General features: G+C 38.9%; 1 protein-coding gene across 1 annotated transcript in view; it reads left to right on the top strand.

The window, feature by feature from the left end:
* Window positions 1-21,601, top strand: part of LOC107719381 (collagen alpha-1(XII) chain-like) — an 80,941-nt gene that overhangs the window by 3,752 nt on the left and 55,588 nt on the right. The window contains exons 3-19 of the mRNA XM_016526790.1: window positions 1,004-1,120; window positions 1,766-1,909; window positions 2,259-2,315; window positions 3,527-3,790; window positions 3,907-4,071; window positions 4,219-4,392; window positions 4,496-4,786; window positions 4,873-5,475; window positions 7,021-7,299; window positions 7,542-7,826; window positions 8,609-8,881; window positions 13,429-13,698; window positions 15,261-15,527; window positions 16,984-17,176; window positions 17,284-17,408; window positions 20,798-20,947; window positions 21,108-21,227. Of these exons, the coding sequence (XP_016382276.1) occupies window positions 1,004-1,120; window positions 1,766-1,909; window positions 2,259-2,315; window positions 3,527-3,790; window positions 3,907-4,071; window positions 4,219-4,392; window positions 4,496-4,786; window positions 4,873-5,475; window positions 7,021-7,299; window positions 7,542-7,826; window positions 8,609-8,881; window positions 13,429-13,698; window positions 15,261-15,527; window positions 16,984-17,176; window positions 17,284-17,408; window positions 20,798-20,947; window positions 21,108-21,227 (3,777 nt within the window). The remainder of the gene's footprint in view (window positions 1-1,003; window positions 1,121-1,765; window positions 1,910-2,258; window positions 2,316-3,526; window positions 3,791-3,906; window positions 4,072-4,218; window positions 4,393-4,495; window positions 4,787-4,872; window positions 5,476-7,020; window positions 7,300-7,541; window positions 7,827-8,608; window positions 8,882-13,428; window positions 13,699-15,260; window positions 15,528-16,983; window positions 17,177-17,283; window positions 17,409-20,797; window positions 20,948-21,107; window positions 21,228-21,601) is intronic.

Genomic DNA, 21,601 nt, shown 5'->3' with positions numbered 1-21,601 from the left:
CAAACAAAAAAAACAAGAAGGAAAATCTAGAATGGGTGATGAATGAGTGGTGTGTATTTGATTGTGGATGTGTGCGATAGCGATTGTGTTGGACCAATTTGGAATCAGAAATGGAACCGACTGTGACATCTTGTCAGCCAGGTTGGTAAATCTTGATTTTGGTGAGCCTGTTCCCGGTCAAGCTTAAGCCCTGGTCAAAATTTGACCAGAGCTGCGGCTTCACAAAATATTTTATTGTGATATTCCAACATGCGCATGACCCATATGTTCCACACAGATACTGACCTTCCAAACACAATGCAACACAAAATACCACAAGAATATCACTTTAAAATATTTCCAAGTCCTCTACATGTGCGTCTTGTACATGAACTCCTTTTAGTCCCACAAGTTGTTGCAGACAACTTTTCATGTACAAGTGCATGAGTCCTCTAGTTCATCTAGACTGGTGCGTCCCGTGTTACATAACCTCTTTTTGTTTATATATTCACTTGTTTGTAACTATCCTTTATCTTTATATTTCATTAAAGGTTGTTGTTGTGCACTCTTTTAAGTGGTTTGCAATGAAAAGTGACTACATTAATGCAACTGCACACAAAATGTCCATTTATGTCCATTGTACAATCAACACTTCTTGTCTATCTGTGACAACATCTTTTCAAACAGTTCAACACAGTGTGTCTGGCTGCGTTGGATTGACTGCAATGAATGCATGCAAGTCACAAGTTATGGCCCCCATGTAATGTTTTGTCGAGGTCTTTGTGGAACGCGCTTTACGTGTCTATGCTTGAGTAGTCAATGGCCCTAAGGTCAGACAGCTCAAACAGATGTCATTTTGACCCAAAATGGCAGTCTTCCACTTTGTTCCATGTTGCCTTGAGTCCTTCCCCAACAGTGAACTTCACTTCACTGGGATTTTGTCCATAAACGTGTGCTCTTCTCATAAATACAGCTTTTGGAATGGTTTCTTAGAAATAACTTGATTCACCTCCTATTTCCACAGTAATGCCTCCGTCAGACTTGAGGTTTAAGATATTAAACGAAAACACAGTGCAAATGACATGGAAGCAACCGTTGTCAAGAATTGAGGGCTTGAGAGTAGTAGTGACATCGGATACAGGTGGGTAAAAACGTAAAAGCACCGCACATGTTGAAATTATAGCGCCAGCATGAAACATTTGCAATCAATTTTACATGTGTGACGTGTTTCAGAGTGAAAATGTATATTCAACAAGGAAAAAATAAATGACAGAACAATTTTTTCCCAATTGGCTATGGATTGGATTGGAAAAAAAGTGTAGTATGAAAGTAGCTTTTGACTTCATGTTGACTTGGTAGTGATCTGGGTAGTGCTAAGGGTTGTTCAGACATGCAATGGTAGTCTCATGATCTACTGCCATTGTGCCCTTGAGCAAAGCACTTAACCTCAGGTTGCTCGAGGGGAACTGTCCCTGTAGTAAGTGTACTGTATGTTGCTTGAGATAAGAAAGCATCTGGTAAACGACAAGTAACCTTTAAACTCACTGCCACAGGCAACCCTTGGGAAATGTGTTCTGGCGTGCCCTTTAAAAATGATTTAACATGGACTGTTACTCATCGCTTGTCTTTGGAAGTCATTAATGTTTCTCTAATCCAGCTCTTGTGTGTCTAGACTAGATTGATCTACTTATAAATTAAGGTTGGCTAGATGTTATCTTCATGTAGATTGTATATCATGATGTGACACTTAAACATTGTAAATGCAAATGTTCCCTTCTCTCTATAGAAGAGCCTGTTAAGGAATTCACACTACCTCCATCCGCAACCAAAACCTCCATCAGAGATTTGACCCCCGATGTGGATTATGTTGTTACGATAACTTCATATTCTGGATCGGAGGAGAGTATACCAATCTCTGGTCAAATTACAAGTAAGTGGCAAGTCATCTTATTCCTTGAGTTTTTCCTTTAGTATGTCATGTTGATGGTTCACACTGTCATGGAAGGCCTGGAAAAGTCAGGAAATTTTCAAATTGTGGTTTGGAAAAGTCGTTGAAAATTAATTAGTTTATTTCTAGGTTTATTTGGGGGAAAATCCTTCTATACATTGTACACTTGTATATTAGAAATGGTTTCTTGTGATTGCAATCCCTGTAAAATATCTTTATGGAGTAATCAGAAATGACTAGAGAAGGCATGGGAGTTCATTGGCCAAAAGGCCTTTTAATGGAAGGAATTGATTTGCTTTAATATTTATTGATTATTTTGTTTCTGTTTTAGTCCAATCAAGTGGTTTTGAAGGAGGTACCAGGAAACCTCAGGTCTCCGATGCAGTCAGTAAGTACACACCTCCAGGCTCTTTCCATTGCTATGTGATCGCTGCATTTTATCAGGAGTTTCCATATAAGTCAGTATGCAAATGTGTATATGTCTTTGTTTCTTTCCAAATTTATGACTCCTGATAACAATTTAGCTTGTTAGTCAGCATTAACTTTTCCAGACATGATAAACTGAGCCAACGTTTCCAGCATGACTTTTGGGTGAGAGTTCGTAAGTGGCCCCTTTGTGCCTGATTTGAAAAAAAAAATAAAAATACCTCTCGCAATGCAGAAAGTGGAAAGCATTACAGCTCTGCTCTTTACAAGAGTGCTGTGACCTCGTCCTCCAGATGAAGGTGAACAGCTTTACTTTTCCTTTCCTACATTAAGCAGAAGTGGAAAATCCAACCACCCCTCACTCTTGCCCCGAATACCATAATGGTTAGTTAGCATGCCTTCTGCAGACGACTCGCTAACAAAACCCAGTCGTAACGCTCCAGTGCTTCCCTTCTGCTGGCGCAAGTGGAAAATAAGTGAATGTAATTACTGTAATAAAGTAAGGCATGCTATGTTATGTCAACAGCTTCCTGTCCTGTCCCGTCTGCGATAAAGGTTTGGCAACATCTCACCAAAGATGTAGCCGACACAATCCGTTCAAGCGCATAAAATTCCACAAACTGTGGTTGAGGGCAAATATGATTAAAAGAAGAGGAATTTTTCCAAACTGTGTGGAGGAATGGAATTCATTTATGGAGTTCAAGAGTGAGGGAAGGACAAGTAATGACTCGCCTAATAACATTATGAATAGAGACACACACTCAACCCATATGTCAATAAGGAATGAGTTGTAACCAGTGTATATTGCATAATAGATAAATGTGGTGCTGTTGTGCAGGATGTTCCCCTTCTTATTTGTACATGTAGCCTAAATTTTTGTATGTTTTGACTGGCACTCAAGCATACTGTATCAATTAACACATAAACCTTTTCAACATTTATGACATGCAAATCCACTGAATCTGCATGGTGTTATAATACTAAAATATTTGGTCTTTTTCTGAAATAGAACAAGAGGTCGGAATTTTGAGTTCTGTGCCAAATGTGTCTGGCAAAACTATTAAATGGTTTAGATTTTAAAAGCTTTGCATCCTTTTCAAAAATTCATCCCCATTTCCAAAGTCAGATCTGTCTAGAGTTTCTTAGCTTCTGACTTCTAACTCTTTTTCCCAGAATGCTCAGCAAGTGCCATTGCTGACCTTGTTTTCCTGGTGGACGGCTCTTGGAGTGTCGGACGGGAAAATGTTAAATTCATCCACAGCTTCATAGCAGCCATGGCAGGCGCGTTTGACCTCGGAGAGGACAAGACTAGAGTGGGTGTGGTTCAGTACAGCACGGACACCAGAACTGAGTTTAACCTTAACCAGTATTTCAAACGGGCTGAGCTGCTCAGAGCCATTAACAGTCTGCCATACAAGGGTGGCAACACCATGACAGGTACCAAATTCGCACTTATGTATTCATACTGAAACGTGCAAATAATATTACTACTGAACAACAAAGTTATAATGTGAGTTTCAAGTCTAAGTGATTCTTTTGTGATTTTTGTGCAGGCGAAGCCCTGGACTACCTGCTAAAAAACATGTTCACGGAGACTGCCGGTGCTCGTAAGGGATTCCCCAGAGTTGTTGTAGTTATTACAGATGGGAAATCTCAGGACCCAGTGGAAGGTTACGCCAAGAGGTTGAAGAACGCTGGAGTTGAAATTTTCACTTTGGGTATGTGGTCATTCATCACTGCTGTTTTTCATGGTCTAGATTTCTTCTGAATTCTCACAGGACTGGGTAGCTTTCAAGAAATCCATCCGCATAGAAGAAATCCTTGAAATTCTGAGAAATAATGCATTTTTTATTCTTTTTATTCAGGGATCAAAGAAGCAGATGAGGAAGAGCTGAAACAAATGTCTTCAACACCCTACAGAACGCACGTGTACACGGTGCCAAACTTCGATATGATCAAAGCTGTGGAGAAATCGCTCATCACGCAGGTGTGCACCAGTGTGGATGACCAGCTCAACTCGCTGGCTAGCGGCGAGGAAGGTAAACAAACAATAACAATTGTAAATCTGTTTTAGCAGGTTTATTAAACACAACCCCGAGCATTAAACATAACCCCATTTTTCCTCTTTCTGTTTATTTGCAGTCGTTGAACCAGCATCAAACTTGCAAGTCACAGAGGTTGCGTCCAAGTCAATGCGGGTGACGTGGGATGCATCTATAGGGGAGGTGACTGGATACAAGGTGCAGATGGTTCCCATGCTGGCTGGCAGCAAACGTCAGGAGCTGTACGTTGGGCCGACTCAGACCTCTGTGAATGTGAGAGATTTGTCCCCTGATACAGAATATGAGATCAGCCTGTTTGCACTCAAAGGTCTGATGCCCAGTGAGGCGGTTATGGCGATGGAGAAAACCCAGCCATTAAAATTAACGTTAGGTGAGGAAAAGTCAGCACTGTTTCACTATCCACTGTATTCCATTGATTTAATAGCTGTTTGACCCACAAACTTTTTTTTTTTCTAGAATGCTCTCTCGGTGTAGATGTACAAGCTGACGTCGTTCTACTGGTTGACGGTTCCTATAGTATCGGACTGACAAACTTTGCTAAAGTTCGAGCTTTCTTGGAAGTCCTGGTCAACACCTTTGACATTGGGCCGAACAAGGTTCAAATCAGCTTGGTGCAGTACAGCAGAGACCCACACACTGAGTTCTACCTGAACACCCACCACGATCTGAGCGCTGTGGTCAAAGCCGTGAGAACTTTCCCCTACCGCGGAGGCTCCACGAACACCGGCAAAGCTATGACATACGTGAGAGAGAGGATTTTTGTTCCAACCAGAGGCGCTCGTGCGAACGTACCTCGCGTTACAATTCTGATCACCGATGGGAAGTCCTCGGATGCTTTCAAAGACCCAGCGGCTAAGCTTAGGAACTCGGATGTAGAGATTTTCGCAGTGGGCGTAAAAGATGCTGTCCGCTCGGAGCTCGAGGCGATTGCTAATTCTCCAGTGGAGACCCATGTGTACACTGTAGAGGACTTTGATGCTTTCCAGAGGATTTCCAACGAGCTAACCCAGTCCATCTGTCTGAGAATTGAGCAAGAGCTTCTGAACATCAAGAGGAGAAGTGAGTAGCATCCGATTTTACCACTAACTGCTGTTATATTTGTTGGGCTCTGGGTCTGGATGTGCATAGAACCATATGTTTTGAACTCTGGTTTTTCACCAATTTGTACTAAAGTTTAAAGGGATGGTTGACCCAAAGATGAAAATTCTGTCATCATTTACTTACCCTTATGTTGTTCCAAAATCATATGACTTTCTTTCTTTCTTTCTTTCATGGATCACAAAAGAACTTAAGCCCCGTTCAGACTACACGATTTTAGCCCGATTTTGCCACGATCTGCTTGACGTAGGGTGTCATGGAGATTCGTATACGACAATGGGTGTCGGGACACACAATTCAAATGTTTCATCTCGTGTAGTGTGTCATAGTGCACGACACCTCTGCGATGCTTCACGACGTCAACACAGAAAGACTAGCATGTTTATTTTTTTTCCGTCGTACACGACAAGTTCCATCACAGCTATGACACTGGCCAATAGGAGCACAGAAGCGCCTTTGTACAAGCTTTCAAACATGCCGAAACGAAAGAGAGACAATGGTATCGGTCCTGCTAGGTGTAATTTTTACAATGAGGAAAATGTTCGTGGAGCTAGGGCAACAATACTCCTGCATTTATGATGAGGGACTACCGCGACACAGTGAAAAAAGGTAAAATGAAAACTATTTTACCTCAGTTCTCTTTGACTGTCCATACCATCCTTTTCATGCCATCCAGATTTGTGTCCGTTGTCAGGTTTTCTTTCTTTTTTGGGCTTTTCTGACAAGACAGGGCAAAACACGCTGTTTGCTAGCCATTGTTTGTTTACGCTCATAGCACCTTCTGTCTTGTCTCGCGCTATTGATGACAGCACGCACGTTGTTAATGACGGCATGCGATGAATGGTCGGGTAGCATCGTATAGTCTGATATGTTTCTTGTTCATGACATGACAAGATTTTATGAGTCAAAATCGCATAATCTGACACAGTGACTGTCGTACTGAACGGGGCTTTATGTAACAGAATGTCCAAGCTTCTCAATTCCAAACAAGCTCCAAAACGAACAAGTATCAAAAAGTTCTAGTTGTGTGCTGTATTTTAAATCTTACAAAGTCATACCATAGCTTGGCATTGGAAACAGGCCAATTTATAATCTATTAGGTAACACATATTGCCTGAGCATGTAACTTTATTGGGTTACACTTTATTTCGATAGTCCACTTTAGACGTTCTATTAACTATAAGTAACTTTGTAACTATATGTCAACTACATGTCAACTAATTCTCAGAGTAGACTGTTAGGGTAGGTTTAGGGTTAGTAGAATAAGTTGACAAAGAAAGTGTTAGAAGATATTAAGCAGACAGTCTACTAATACTCTACTAACTGCTAGTTGACATGTAGTTGCAAAGTTACTTACTGTTAATAGAATGTCTAAAGTGGACTATCGAAATAAAGTGTTACCCTTTATTGTAAACTTTTTTGCCAATAAACTGGTATGTGAACAAAGTTCTCTTAGTTAATCAAAGGGAGGAGCCTAATACATTCCAATTCTGCTCTCTCTTCTAGGTCTGATTGCACCCAGGTCTCTGACCTTTTCAGAGGTGACCTCCAGGAGTTTCCGAGCTTCTTGGGTAACAGATGCTGTGGATGTGCAGTCCTATCTGGTGCAATACAGGCCAGACGCCGATACAGAAGCAGAATACATCTCTGTTTCTGTGCCAGGAGACACCCCTACGACTGTCTTACATCACCTTACTCCAGTCACAAAGTACGAGGTCAAAGTTTATGCCCAATATGAGAAAGGCGAAAGCTTTCCTCTATCGGACTTTGAGACCACACTAGAAGGTGAGTATCTGTTCTATATAAAAGTTAGCTAAGCTCATTAGTATTGATGTTCCTTTTGGGACTTTTAAAGGAATGGTTTACCCAAATGTTGTTCTTTATGACTTTTTTTTCTCTGTGCAACACAGTGTTGAGTTTTTTTAAAGAATATACTGACCATTGTACCTGGTGACTTTTAGATTAAGCTGTTCTTTAAAAGTTGCAACAGCAACCTTTTTGTGACTCTTATTTTCCAATTTGTGCAGAACAAGGATCCGTGAACAACCTGAGGGTGTCCGAGGAGACCACCAGCAGTTTCCGTGTCTCATGGGGGCCAGCACCTGGTTTAGTGGTGCGGTACAGACTCACGTATGTCCCATATGCCTTGGTCCGAGGGGATATCGTGTTGCTAGAATCTGCAACAGCTGGCCCTGAGACCACCATTGTTTTGCAACAACTTTACCCAGTTACTACCTACCGTGTCTCTGTGGCAGCTGAATACCCATCAGGCGTTGGGCCTCAGATGCAGATTGATGGAACGACCAAAGAAGGTGAATGGAACAACGTAGAGACTTCCTCTCCTAAATACTATGTCCAGCCAGGGTGATTGATCATTTGAAGGCATAATACCATTAGTCTGAATTAATTTTACTGGAATTTTAATTGAGAAAGTGCCAGTTTTTTTATTATTCATTGTAAAATGTTCTTGAATTGTTAGATTACTAGTCACAGTCAACTGGATTTACATTTGTTTAAGAGGGATGCCCACTCATTCTTGCATTTTCATTGGTTATTTTCCAGGATTTTCATATCAGAAAACTGGTGTAAAGTTTTGAACAGCCAAACAACTTAAGTGAATGGAAAATCAAAGTTGATTTTGACAAAAACTCTATGAGACCTTTCCCAGAATTTCTTTCATTGAGTTGGCAAAAAATATCTGTTTGGTTAGGCAGAACCTCTGGGTTCTTTATCAAGTCTGAGAGTAGTTATTGTCCAAGCATGAGCCAGCTGCGTCTTAATAGCTGCCTACAGCGATGCAGCTGCAATCTGTCCACAGTTGTAATCTGCAAAAGATAAATCCCAGGTCATGACTTTTGACGCCTGTGTTAAACTGGAGTTTTATCTCTGCATTGTCTCTGTTCCAGTCAACAGATTAGTTTTCTAACTCCTATTTCATCAGTTTCTTAGTAAGGACATAATTCCTTAAAAAAGACTTGTGATTTTTCACCTAGTGGATGATAAAACAACTGAAAAGCAACGTTAGACTTACATTGAAGGAGGGACCATTGGGGTTACTTTGTTTCTAACTGCTTTCTCTTCTTACATCTGATAGAACGTGGCTCGCCGAGAGACCTGCGTGTTTCTGACGAGACAGTGTCGTCCATGCAGCTGTCCTGGGCTGCTGCGCCAGGAAGAGTCACTCAGTATCGCGTGTTTTACCAGCCAACAGAAGGTGGTGAGATGAAGGAGGTGTCGGTTAAGGGGGACACCACAGTGACCTTGCTAAAGAATCTCCAGCCAGGCACAGAGTACCAGCTGGCCGTGAGGCCACGCTACTCCTCTGGGTTAGGAGAGCCACTGCAGGGCACAGGAACCACACTAGAAGGTATGGGCATGCACTTAGATAACATTCCTCTAAGAAACACACAATATGTGCAATGTTATCTTGAGGACATAACCCATTTTAGGGGTGGTGTGATGCAATGGTGAAAGCTCAGGGCTTGTAACTGGAAGGTTGCTGGTTCAGTCTCAACAAAGGAGAGAGCCATAAGTCAGGATCTCACACAAAAATTAACCAAGTCTTCTGAAACCATAGCTAATATAATGTAAGATAGCTAAGAATATAGCAAAAATCATGTGGACTACTTTTCTTTTTGCCAGTCCCCATTTATTTTCATTGTTGCTCATTAGTAAATGATAACATATGGTGGGATCTAACCAGCAAATTTCCAGTTACTATTCCTTTAACCCCAGGCTCCTGTATGCTACTTTGGATAAATGCATGTGCAAAATGACATTAGCACTAAGTCTTCTGAGTACCAGAGGATAAATCCCAGACATATCCCATGAAAAATGCTTGAATGTGGAATCGTTGTAATTGTATACTGTTTTGTGTAAATGCTAAAGGCCCATTGAACACCCTGTGAGTGCATTGCAGTGCATTTTTTGGATCAGTTGAGAAAGTGCAGCCTTGGAAAGACTAGGGGCATTTTTAACATCCTCAGCTCCTGTCAGAAAGGATAAACAAATAGGTTGAACAGAGTGGAGTGATTATACTGCTCCTTCTTTCATTCAGCCCAGATAAACAGCTCAAAAGTCTATAAAATCTTAAACTACAGCAACATGGCTACAGTATTTGCAAATGAAATTACCAAGACAAAAGCTTGCCCATGTTCTTAAATCACTGAATTTCAGTAATCTTATGTCACTGAACCTTCAGATTTGAGGGCCAAAGATCAGAGCCCAGAAGGAGTTAAGTGATGGCTCTGAGTGATGGAAAACCTGTTAAGGGGATAGTTTACCCAAAAATCTAAATTCTGTCATCATTGAGCATAAAAGAAGTACTCTGGGCTGTCAGGAATACTTTTTAATGAAGACGTATTGACCAAAAATGTGTTCTGAAGCTATAACTCTTCAGTCATGTGGTCCTGGTATGGCTCAAATAAAATGATTAACACTTTTTCTTGGTATCTTTGCTCATTTGTGTTTGTTTTCACTGCCATTACTTTACCCAGCTCATGGTCATAAATATGGCAGATGAGCAGAAAGGCCATGTGCCTGAAACAGATCAGCTTCTGAAGACTTGGTATATATTGCCTAAGTGGTGCTTTTTTTGTCTTTTGTGGCGAGATATATGAGTTTGGAAGAACATGAGGGTGAGTAAATTATGTCAGACTTTTTGGACGAATGATTCTTTAAATGAGAATTGCTGAGTTTGTTTTTGGTAGGCTAGAGATTTGGCCTGGGTTGTTCTCCTCTGTGGACCATGTAGCGGTTTGTGTAGCATGCAGAAGTCCTGTTCTCGAAATCTGACTGACATTGAAGATTGTGAGATGGTAATTTCAGTTCCTCCATCCATCCATTGAGATTTGGTCAGCGGGAGATGGACTAAATGAAGCTCTTTAAAGCAGATAGTTACGTAATGCAGGAACTATGCAGCTCTGGAACAAAGAGTAGAGCAGTCACCCAGACATCTCTGTTCCTTCCTTTGCGTCCTCAAGAGGATATGCATAAAGATGAGCATGAAAGATTTCCGTTCTGTCCCCAATCGGATGCAGGTGTGTGTTGACTGGGCTCTGGTCCAGTTTATGACCTAGCGTGTCCATTTGTAGAGCAGAGAAAGTCTACAATCCCAGATGCTACGTACATTTTGAGAGAATTCATGCTGTCTTAGCTAATCATTGACCTGTCTGTGTGCAGAGAGTCTTCAACAGGTTCAATTACTTCAAAAAGGATGATTTCCAGCAAATCACTGAGAAGACCTTGAGAGATTCAGTATAAAAAAGGGAAATGCTATGTGGCGCTATAATAGTTCCCATATTTCTTACTTAAATGTTATTTTTGTTGTTTTTAAGCTGCACTGAACTAAAGAATTGTTATATTTAATATATTTGTTATATATAAGTCAGAGGGTAAAGGGATTTGCAACCCACTGTAGTTCTACAATTACTCGTTGAAATAAAATGTCTTTTAAAACGAAAAAAAAAAGTTCTTCAGGATAATTGAAGCGATGTGCAAAATGACTGGTCTTGTATCTGCTGAATCCGTTGCTCTAAAAATGTGTGTCATCACTGAGTGAAAACCGTGAAACTAAAATCAGCTGTTTTGTTTCACCATCTCACAGAAGATTGAAAAATGAATCAAAAGGGTTTCCATCTGCATATATACAAAGAAGAATCAAGAGACGTGAGGAGTTATCATAATGTAAACTCAAAGGCGTGCACATGTGGAACACGTTACCTGCCTTGTACTTTAGATTAGATTATTTCCAAAGGGATCTTATTTGTATTATATTCGCATTAGAGTAGCACCTGGCCAATTGAAGGGAGACAGATTACATAGCAGAAAACTATAGTGTTACATACAGATCATTTACATTTATATTTATTCATTTGGCAAACGATTTTATCCACAGCGACTTACAGTTGAACAATACAACAGATGGTAATTTAAAATAAAGACTCAATCAGCTAGATACAAATGGGTCAGAAGGTGACTTTGTTCTCCAGCACCTGGGTATCCTCAGAAGAGGATTGTCCTTCCTGTTTGCCATCTGTCAAACTGACTAATGCGTTCAAGCTGCCCTAGCTGTCCGGCCTGTGACCCTAGAGATGTACGTAAAGCACAGATGAAGGGGACAACCGAAAGCTCTTCCAGCACCTGTGCTTTCCCAGTGATTGACATGAGGTTAAACTTCAAAAACGCTGCAGAAAATGTAGTGCATGTGTATGGTCTGTCTCGGCTTTGGATTTCAGAGCAGCACGGGATGCCGGCTTTTTGAACGGAATTGCATCTTTAAATGGATATAAAAGATAGTTTGAATTTCAAGGCTCTTTTAAAGGCAGAGTCAAATAAAATCCTGCTGTTGGGCTGCAGAGAAAGTCATATGAAAGTCGCATGTTGAACAAAGATGTTAGAAGTCGCATTGTTCAACGAGATGCACTGTTTCCAATTTGTGAAAATTGTGAGGACTTATAATCGTGTCAGGCAAGGATGAGACAGAACAGGAGGCGGGGGCGGGGGGGTGGCAAGGACAGAGAGAGATGAAGAATGACTAGGGATTTGAGAAGGTATCAGACATCTGAGGAGGGTACTTAATGTTGGTTTTGTGGGGATTTGCCTAGTTTTGGAAAAAAGCAGGCTGGCAAGCGTTCACTCCTCTGCTTCTTCTCCAAAGCCTCAGAATCCTGCTGTGAGTGTATATTTCTCATGTGTACTAGCATTGATATTTTTTTGTTTTCTCAATAATGAATATTGTATACAGACCCTCATGTCATTTCCAAACCTGCGTGACTTTCAAGGTGATGAAGGACTGTCAAGCTCCAAAACAAAAATATTATACTTACCTAAAACTAAAACCACTACTGTTACTTGAAATAAAATAAACATTTACTGAAACAAAATTAAATAATTAATAATTAAATAAAATAAAAATAAAATAAAATTAACATATTTTATTTCAAGTCATGATTTAAAAAAATACATTTTATGGTTTTAATTTTACTTTTAGATAACTTTAATAACCTTATGTTATGCCAAAGCCTCATTTTTAGTTTTCATTTACTTTAACATGATAAATAACTAAACTTAACTAAAACTAAAACTGAAATAAAAATGAATAAAAACTGTATAGACATTAAAAACTATAATAATTATAATATTTAAAGAACTATAACTAATAAAAATGACAGAAACACACAACAAAATTTTAATTAAAATGGAAAATATAAAAAGAATAGCTTCAAAATATAAAAAAAACCATATAATGTAGTTTTAATAGTATTTATTATATAATATAAATAATTTTCACTATATTTCAAATGGATTGAAAGTATTGCACAGACATTTATACAGAAACAACCTTTAAATTGGCTGCATCTTCAGTCTATCTTTACATCACTAGAAATGCCTGGAGATCATGCTGTATATCTGATGGTACATCAATCTTCCTGAGACATGTCACATCATTTAAGTAAAAGTATTTCATAATGTGATGTAAAAAATGTGAGTTTGTGAAGTTTATCTGCATGACAGAATGATTTTAGGACTCAGTGGTGGGTTTTGTAAGATGTGTGTGTGTGTGTTGGTTTTAGACTTTATGACCAGCTGTTAAGTTTAGTTTCACCTGAATGAATTAGTGCTCATTGCAGTCCTGACACACCTGCACCAATGGCACCAATGACATCATGAGAAATGGTGCATCTGCTTCTAGAAATATATCAGATTATGGCCCAGGGTGATTCTGCTAAAATACAGCTTGGAATGAAATCTTTTTCTTGCTTTTTGGAGAGTAAGTAAATAGACATTTTATCCAATGCAACTTTCAACTTGCTCCTGAGCTTTCACTTAACCACACCAGCCAGTTTATAACATTCCTCAATTTCTACCCATAATTTGTGTTTGTTAAAGTCAGTTTTTGTGTGTTGCCTGCAGAAGTGGGTTCACCGAAAGACTTGATAACCAGTGATGTAACAGACACCAGCTTCATGGCATCATGGACGGCTGCTCCAAGAAGGGTGAGGCAGTATCGTGTTCGATGGAGGTCTCTGTTCTCCGAGGAGTCTCGGGAGAAGATGGTGCCCGGGGATGTGACCAGCACGCTGTTGGAGAACCTCACCCCTGAAACACGCTACCAGGTGTCTGTGTTCGCATCGTACGACAGAGGCGACGGAGAACCACTTGTGGGAGAGGAGACCACTGATGGTACGTAAACGTTTTTTTGTGTACGTTTTAGTTGTTATTTTGTTATTGTAGTAACCCCATATTCTCTAAATCAGGAGTACATGAGCTGATTAAAGCTAATAATTCATTAAATCATAAAATAATTAAATAGGGATGCACAATTAATTGAAATAAAATGTAAATTGCGATATGGGTTTTAAGGCTGCAATTTGGTCTGATGCACTGCATGTTTCAGAGTAAAGCATGACATTGTGTTAAATTTCCATATTTGTTACAATAACGAAACATAGGCTGCATGCGCAATTGCATACTTCTCTGTTATATAGTAGGCGAAAGCATGAAATGCATAGTATGTCCATATTTACAGTATTGATGTACTGATGGAAAGGATTTGTGAATAGCAGTGAGGTCACATGACAAAGATAGTATGACTGATGTAGTATGTCCAGATTACATTCATACTATATATAATGCACTTTTTCGTGAAAAGTTGCAGAGTAATTACTTGTAATGACTGTAAAACTAATTTTTGGAAGATTTAATAGTGTAAATAGAACTCATGAAATATGAAACAATAAAACAATTTGGGATGATTGGCTCGTTAAAGGAAGCAGGAGGTTAGGTTGGGTTTAAATCTAAATGTAGCAAACATCTTCCAGGAAAGAAAAAGTTAATACAGATGTGACAGGACATGCACGCCAGTACCTCAGGCATAGCCATTTAAAGTACATCAATCGAAGGAAAAGAATGGAAAAGGATGATAAACCTTTGAATCTTAGCTAGTCGAAAAATTATTTAATGTTAGCGTGACTACTTCAAGTTGCGGTTTTGCACTTGGCACCGAATCTTGGCGAGTGCAGTGAGTTTTAAGTTTCTGTGCAGTAGTCACTTGCCTCCGTGTGGAAAAAGTGATCTGATCGCAGCACGGGTGCAGTGAACATCACCGCTGCGGGAAAGAGCAGATTTAAAGGGTTGCATGTGTGCAAGGCAGCCCATAATGCGAGCCGTATGTTGACTGGGACGCTGGCTGAAGCGTGGATGCGTTTTCTCTACCCAGCTTAAATCGTACAAACTCGTGGAAACATAACACCAGTGTGGGGATTGAGAGAGTGTTGGAAGAAGGAAAACGTTTGCTTCCTTTTGGCTTGCTTGTGGTTTCACGTTGACCTCTAAGCATCCCAGCTTGTCTGTCTTCATTTCACTTGTCAGTTTTTGATTTATCCAGGCCGTTGAGGAAAGTCTAGTAGAAATTTAGTTAAACTTTCTTGTGTTTGTCCATTTGTAGCATCTGAGTCTGCCAAGGCTTTACTGGTGTCTGATGAAACCGATCGCACCATGCGCGTGACATGGAAAGCCGCTCCAGGCCCCGTGGTCAGCTACAGGCTCACGTACGTCCCTGAAGTCGGCGGTAAAGAGATGACGATGAAGATCCCCGCTAACGTCACCACCACCGTGTTGAGGAAACTGCAGCCCCTGACCACCTACAACATCAAAGTGCATCCCATTTACAAACGAGGAGAAGGAAAAGCAAGGAAAGTCTAGTAGAAATTTAGTTAAACTTTCTTGTGTTTGTCCATTTGTAGCATCTGAGTCTGCCAAGGCTTTACTGGTGTCTGATGAAACCGATCGCACCATGCGCGTGACATGGAAAGCCGCTCCAGGCCCCGTGGTCAGCTACAGGCTCACGTACGTCCCTGAAGTCGGCGGTAAAGAGATGACGATGAAGATCCCCGCTAACGTCACCACCACCGTGTTGAGGAAATTGCAGCCCCTGACCACCTACAACATCAAAGTGCATCCCATTTACAAACGAGGAGAAGGAAAAGCAAGGCAAGGAGTAGGAACCACACGTACGTTGGCCAATAATTCAAAGCCCATGAATCACAGATATGTGCAGACACAGGCACACATCACCACTTAGAGTACACTGCAAAAAATGATGCTCATCCAAAGTGTTTTGGTCTTGTTTGAGTACCAAACTCTATAAGTTCTTAAATCAAGATTAAATTATTTGAGAAGTGAAAAGACCTAAGATATCTGAAAAAAAATTTATCAATTAAGTGAGTTTATGCTTAAAAAAAAGAAAATTATCTGCCAGTGGGGTCAGAAAAATAAACTTTATTCAAAGGGAAAACAAGATCGCTTTTCTAACCCTATTGGCAGATTTGTTCATGTTTTAAGCAAAAACATTTCCCTTTGATACGTTTTTCAGTGAAAAAAATGATGTTCTTCTTCAGTATTTTTGTCTTGTTTTTTAGTACAAATATCTAAAAATTCCTCAATTAAGATGTATCAATTAAGTGAGTTTATGCTTAAAAAAAAGAAAATGATCTGCCAGTGGGGTCAGAAAAATAAACTTTATTCAAAGGGAAAACAAGATCGCTTTTCTAACCCTATTGGCAGATTTTTTCATGTTTTAAGCAAAAACATTTCCCTTTGATACGTTTTTCAGTGAAAAAAATGATGTTCTTCTTCAGTATTTTTGTCTTGTTTTTTAGTACAAATATCTAAAAATTCCTCAATTAAGATACATTTACTTGAGAAGCAAAATTACTGAAGATATTAAGTTGTTTTGTTGTTTTCTGAAAAGAATGTATCAAAATTAAATGAGTTTAAGCTTAAAACAAGAAGAAAAAAAATCTGCCAATAGGGTCAGAAAAATAAACTTAATTCAAAGCAAAAACAAGATTATTTTCCTGACATTTTTTCTTGTTTTAATCAAAAACTCACTTAATTTTGATTTATTTTTCAGAAAACAAGACTTAATATCTTAGGTCACTCTGCTTCTCAAGTAAATGTTTCTTGATTTAAGAATGTTTAGATATTTGTAATGCAAAACAATACATAAATTCTGAAGAAAAACATAATTTTTTTGTGGTGTGGTATTATGGATTGGAAAAATTAAAATGTTCAACTTCAATGCATAACTCCTCCTAAATAGTTTTTGCTACATGAATTAATACGCATTTAAGTATTCTTAATTATGATCCAACTTAAGATTTTCACCTTGAATGATAAAACAGGCAAAAAACACAGACTTCGATTGGAAGAAGGACCTGAGCCGTATCAAGAGACCAGAATATCACACTATTCAGACTTTTGGCTTGGTCCACTAAGCAACTACACTAGCAACTGCATGGCAATGTGTAAAAGAGCATCCTAAACACCTTTACAATTGCATAGCAAATGTCCTGAAAACCACTCAAAGCGCCTTAGCATCTTGCAAGTCACATTATTTACTCAGAAAATGTCAAATCTAGTGATTAAATTAGCAAATGCTGATATCTGTTACTCTTCATCCTGCAGTGTCACGATTTAAAGCCCCAAGAAACCTAAAGACCTCAGAACCCACCAAAACCAGTTTCCGTGTATCCTGGGATTCCGCTCCCGGTGATGTACGAGGGTACAAAGTCACTTTCCATCCCAGTGGTAATGAGATTGATCTGGGAGAATTTCTAGTTGGGCCATACGACAACACGGTTGTTCTAGAGGAACTCAGGTAATTTTTAGAATCAACTTTAGATGTTTCTCTTCACATAAAGATGCTAATCGTACTTCTTGTTTTTGGGTGACACATATGGTTTCAGTTTTATCCTTCATTCACAGAGCTGGAACAAAATACTCCGTTGCTGTTTTTGGCATGTTTGATGGCGGTCAAAGTATGCCGTTGGCAGGGGAGGAGAAGACCACCCTCTCTGATGCACCTGAATCTCGTCCTGTTGATTTCTCCGGTATAATCATGCATACTGTAACATCACATATGAATGTTCTTAGCATGCACATTCTGTTGAGAAATTAAAGTTTAAAAGTATAAAAAAAAAATACAAGTCAAGCGTTAAGGTTAGGACAACAAAAAAATAAGCCATTAAAGCAGAATTGAGTAAGAGAGTCTAGATTTATTAGTGCAGTACAAATATTATAAATATTATAATGATATGTTTTAATAAATAAGTGCATGATAAATATAAAATATCTAAATATTAATTATATAAAACAAATACGTAACAATGAAAAATATAAATTATAATATTTTGTATTTATATTATAGAATTATAATTTATACTTTTCATTGTTTCATATTTCATCGTTTAATGTATCCTCAATATTATTATTATATTTGGTATATATGTGGTATATATTGGTGGGTATATATATATATATATGTAATGATAGTCCACTGAAGGCAAGTTGAAGTAGAACCCATGTGCAGTTTTAGTCAACAAAAGGAGACTCAAAATACAAAAATAAACAAAGACTTGGCTTGACATGAACTTGACATAAACTTTACTATGAACATAGACTCACCAGCAGTGGATTACACAAACAAAGCTAGACCAAGGACAATGGTAACCTGAGGGCTATATATACAAATACACTAATTACTAGCAAGAGACACCTGGAACAATCAAGACAAAGACCCAATGATATATAGGACACATGACTAAAACAACCAATCACAACATGACACATTAGGTGTGTTCGACTTGAAGCGGCGCTACACAGACCGATCGGTGTATGATGTCAAAGTACCGCGAGAGCGATTAGACAGCAGACGTCTCCTTATGCTTTCGAATCGCTCTGATTTGATGTTATACACCGATGCTGCGCAGCGCTGCTTCAAGCCGAACACAACTATTGACTAAGGGAGCACATGACAAGATACATGAGGGCAAGGGAATCACATGACAAACCAGGAAACATAACCATGACTAAGCTACAAAATAAAAGACATGAAAACTTAAACAAGAAACAAAACCCAAACTACAAAAACAGACATGACAATACACACACACACAGACAAACACGCACATACATTAATGAGGAAAAAAAATTAACTTAAATGATTTTAGCAAATGGCTGCAATATAACAAAGAGTGAAAAATTTAAGGGGGTCTGAATACTTTCCGTACCCACTGTATATATATATGATTTCACCATCTCTTTCTAATTTTATAATTTTTTTGTTGAATAGACTGCCAAAATTTTACACAAAATATAAAAGTAAACGTGAATTGTTTAGGAGGTGAATCATTAAGAAGTGTTTCTCAATGCTAGATGTAACAAAAAAAAAAAAAAAGTAATGGGCTCATTCTGATGAACAGAAGTAAACAAATGGACATTGTTTGCATTACGAGATCAAGCATATGGTTTGAAGTTGTGGGCTCAAAGTCTTTGGCAGCACAGTTCGCCAGCAACAGTATCTTGAGTTTGATTCTGGCAGCTATTGGCAGGCAGTTTAAAGACTTGAGCATAGTCGTAATGTAAAAGACTTTCCAGAGGTTAAGTCGTGCAGCAGTGAGGAGTTAAGCAGCAGATGCGGGAGGATGATGGGAGTGTGTTGCAGGAGTTTAGTTGTGAAACGACAAGAGCAAAGGTCACATGAGGGCACTGTTTTCCACGTGTATCAGCAGGACCTGACTGCAAACTAGCCCAAACCAGTGATCTGGTCTAGCTGGATGACTCTAGGATTCTAAAATTCAAAATATTTCCTAAATACTTGTTACATTATTATGTGATTCATCAGGAAATGAAACATTCCAAAGGGAATTTTTTTTTTTTTTTTTTAGAATATTTCATCAAAATAATGCAACTTTTTATTATATCTAATAGCTCACTTAGTAATTTCATTCACCATGTCATAATCAGTACTTTCATCTCATCTGGCAACATTTCTTGTATTTGAGAGTTTACCTGTTTTTCCTCCCTCTTTTTTAGCACCATGACACGAGTTCATGGGAAAAAAATGCTCTGGTTTCAGTTATGGACTATTTCATAGAAGAGAGAGAAAAGGCCACTGAATAGCACAAGATTAGGAGAGTGTTATGTTTCTTTGACAAAACCCTGGCATGGCTGGCATGCAGCGATGGAGAACAGATTAAACTAAAGCTGATGATAACGGCTTTTGAGCAATGTTGCTGGGCAACTTTGGGCAATGTTGCCGCCACCGGGCAACCAGATGAGACACAAGGCCCAAGACCGATCTAAAGCATCCAGATAGACATTTGTTATCCATTCTCAATGTGAAAGTGCCCAAGCAACATTGCTCAAATTTGCCCGGCAAAATTGCTCAAAAAGTTGTCCCATGTATCATCAGCCTAACAGTGGTATAACAGATCATATCAGCTTACGGTGGCTTTTGAACATTTTTTACTCATTTTACTATTTTTAAACCTTTTTAAAAAATTTACTTTACATTTCAATTTATTTTATGAACAATTTATTTTTCTTTTTTTCTTTTTTTTTTGTAATGTCAATCAGTTAAGATGATTCTGCTACTATTATTATTTTTTCTTATTTCTGTTAAACCATTTTATTTATTTATTTATTATTTTTTAATATAGTTATATTTTAATTTAGTTCTAGTATCCGATCTACTAATCTAATCGGTTTGACCAAGATTGTTTACAAGTTTAAAGTCAATATACAGCAAGCCATATAGACCATCGAATGATTGACCAATGACCATCCTGGACCAGCTAAATCCAACTACAATCAGCTGGTACCTGATTTTAACTCGATTTTCCAGCAAGAAACCGGTTCCACCACACTCCTTATTATGTATAATTATTTTATGAGCATGTTTGTAAACAATCAATTTCACAAGCTATTTTTCACTTGCAGACCATGTGTGATGTGTCCAGAGAGATCACCAGTGCTCTAGCCTCAGTTTTGGGGCTCCTCTCACATTCAATAGGTATCTGAAGTGCTACGGAGGTGGAATTCGCAACAGAGAAGAAGCCCGTATTTCATACATCACAAAGGGCTACTTCTTTTCTCTGTAGAACAGAAGCAATGGCAATTCCAGGAAAATGGCCTCCAGGGCCAGACGCCAAAAGGGATTTGGATGCAACTCAAGACTGAAGATTCAAAGAAGAAAACTAGAAATTGAATGGAAAGAGTCTGTAGCTTTAAGAAATGAACAAGAAATAAAAGTGTTCTCTAAATGTGTGATGCTTTTAAGTTATTGCAGTGTTAATGTGCTTTTTTATTTGCTGTGAGCATGTGTACACGTCTCTTCCCTGTTTCTCATCGCTTTCCTGTTGAACTCTGCCTACCATCAGCAATTATACAATCACAACTAAGCTCCTCTTGGTGTTTCTCGCTGGTGTTTTACTTGCAGAAAAACAGTGTGTAACCACAGCCAAGGCTGATATTGTACTGCTGGTTGATGGATCCTGGAGTATCGGCCGTTTGAACTTCAAAACCATCCGGACTTTTATCGGTCGCATGGTGGGCGTCTTTGACATTGGCCCCGACAAGGTTCAAATCGGCAAGTCTCTTGTGCTTCTGTTTCCTTCATCTTTTCAGATATATTAATGGTATATTTATGCATCTGGACTCCAGATGTGAGCTTTATGCTAGGGCGCCATATTGAGTTATTACCAGTCATTTTCTCACTTGCATCATAATGGTGTGTGCTTCTCTCACAGGTTTGGCTCAGTACAGCGGGGATCCCAAAACCGAGTGGCATTTGAATGCCCACGCCACCCGTGAATCCCTGCAGGAGGCTGTGACCAACTTACCCTACAAAGGCGGAAACACAATGACGGGTACCGACCCATTACCTATGTGCCTTATTGTTTACAATCTTGAAGATGCACTCGTATTTGTTCATCAATTCCTGAAAACAACATTTAATGGTGATTTGTGTCATTTATGTCACTAGTGGTACCAAATGGATTTTCAAAAATGATAGAAAAAGCAGAAGGTTCCTGCAACAGTTGGGTTACAGAAGTACTGTAAAAAGACCCATAGGAGAATTTATTTATTTATTTATTACTTATAAACCTTTAAAGATAAACTTACTGTGTGCCATGAGGTTACAAATTGATGGTATATGTTTTTGTTGAAGCTGTCAGCCTGCATAATTTTAACTTGTTTGTTAAATAATCATGTTTAACAGCAGAATTCCTGTTGAAAAACT

The sequence above is a fragment of the Sinocyclocheilus rhinocerous genome, unplaced genomic scaffold (assembly GCF_001515625.1).
Source record: "Sinocyclocheilus rhinocerous isolate Xijiao unplaced genomic scaffold, SAMN03320098_v1.1 scaffold303, whole genome shotgun sequence".
NCBI classification, from domain to species: domain Eukaryota; kingdom Metazoa; phylum Chordata; class Actinopteri; order Cypriniformes; family Cyprinidae; genus Sinocyclocheilus; species Sinocyclocheilus rhinocerous.
Note: the sequence above shows the minus strand (reverse complement) of the source record. Positions and strands in the feature narration are given on the sequence as shown.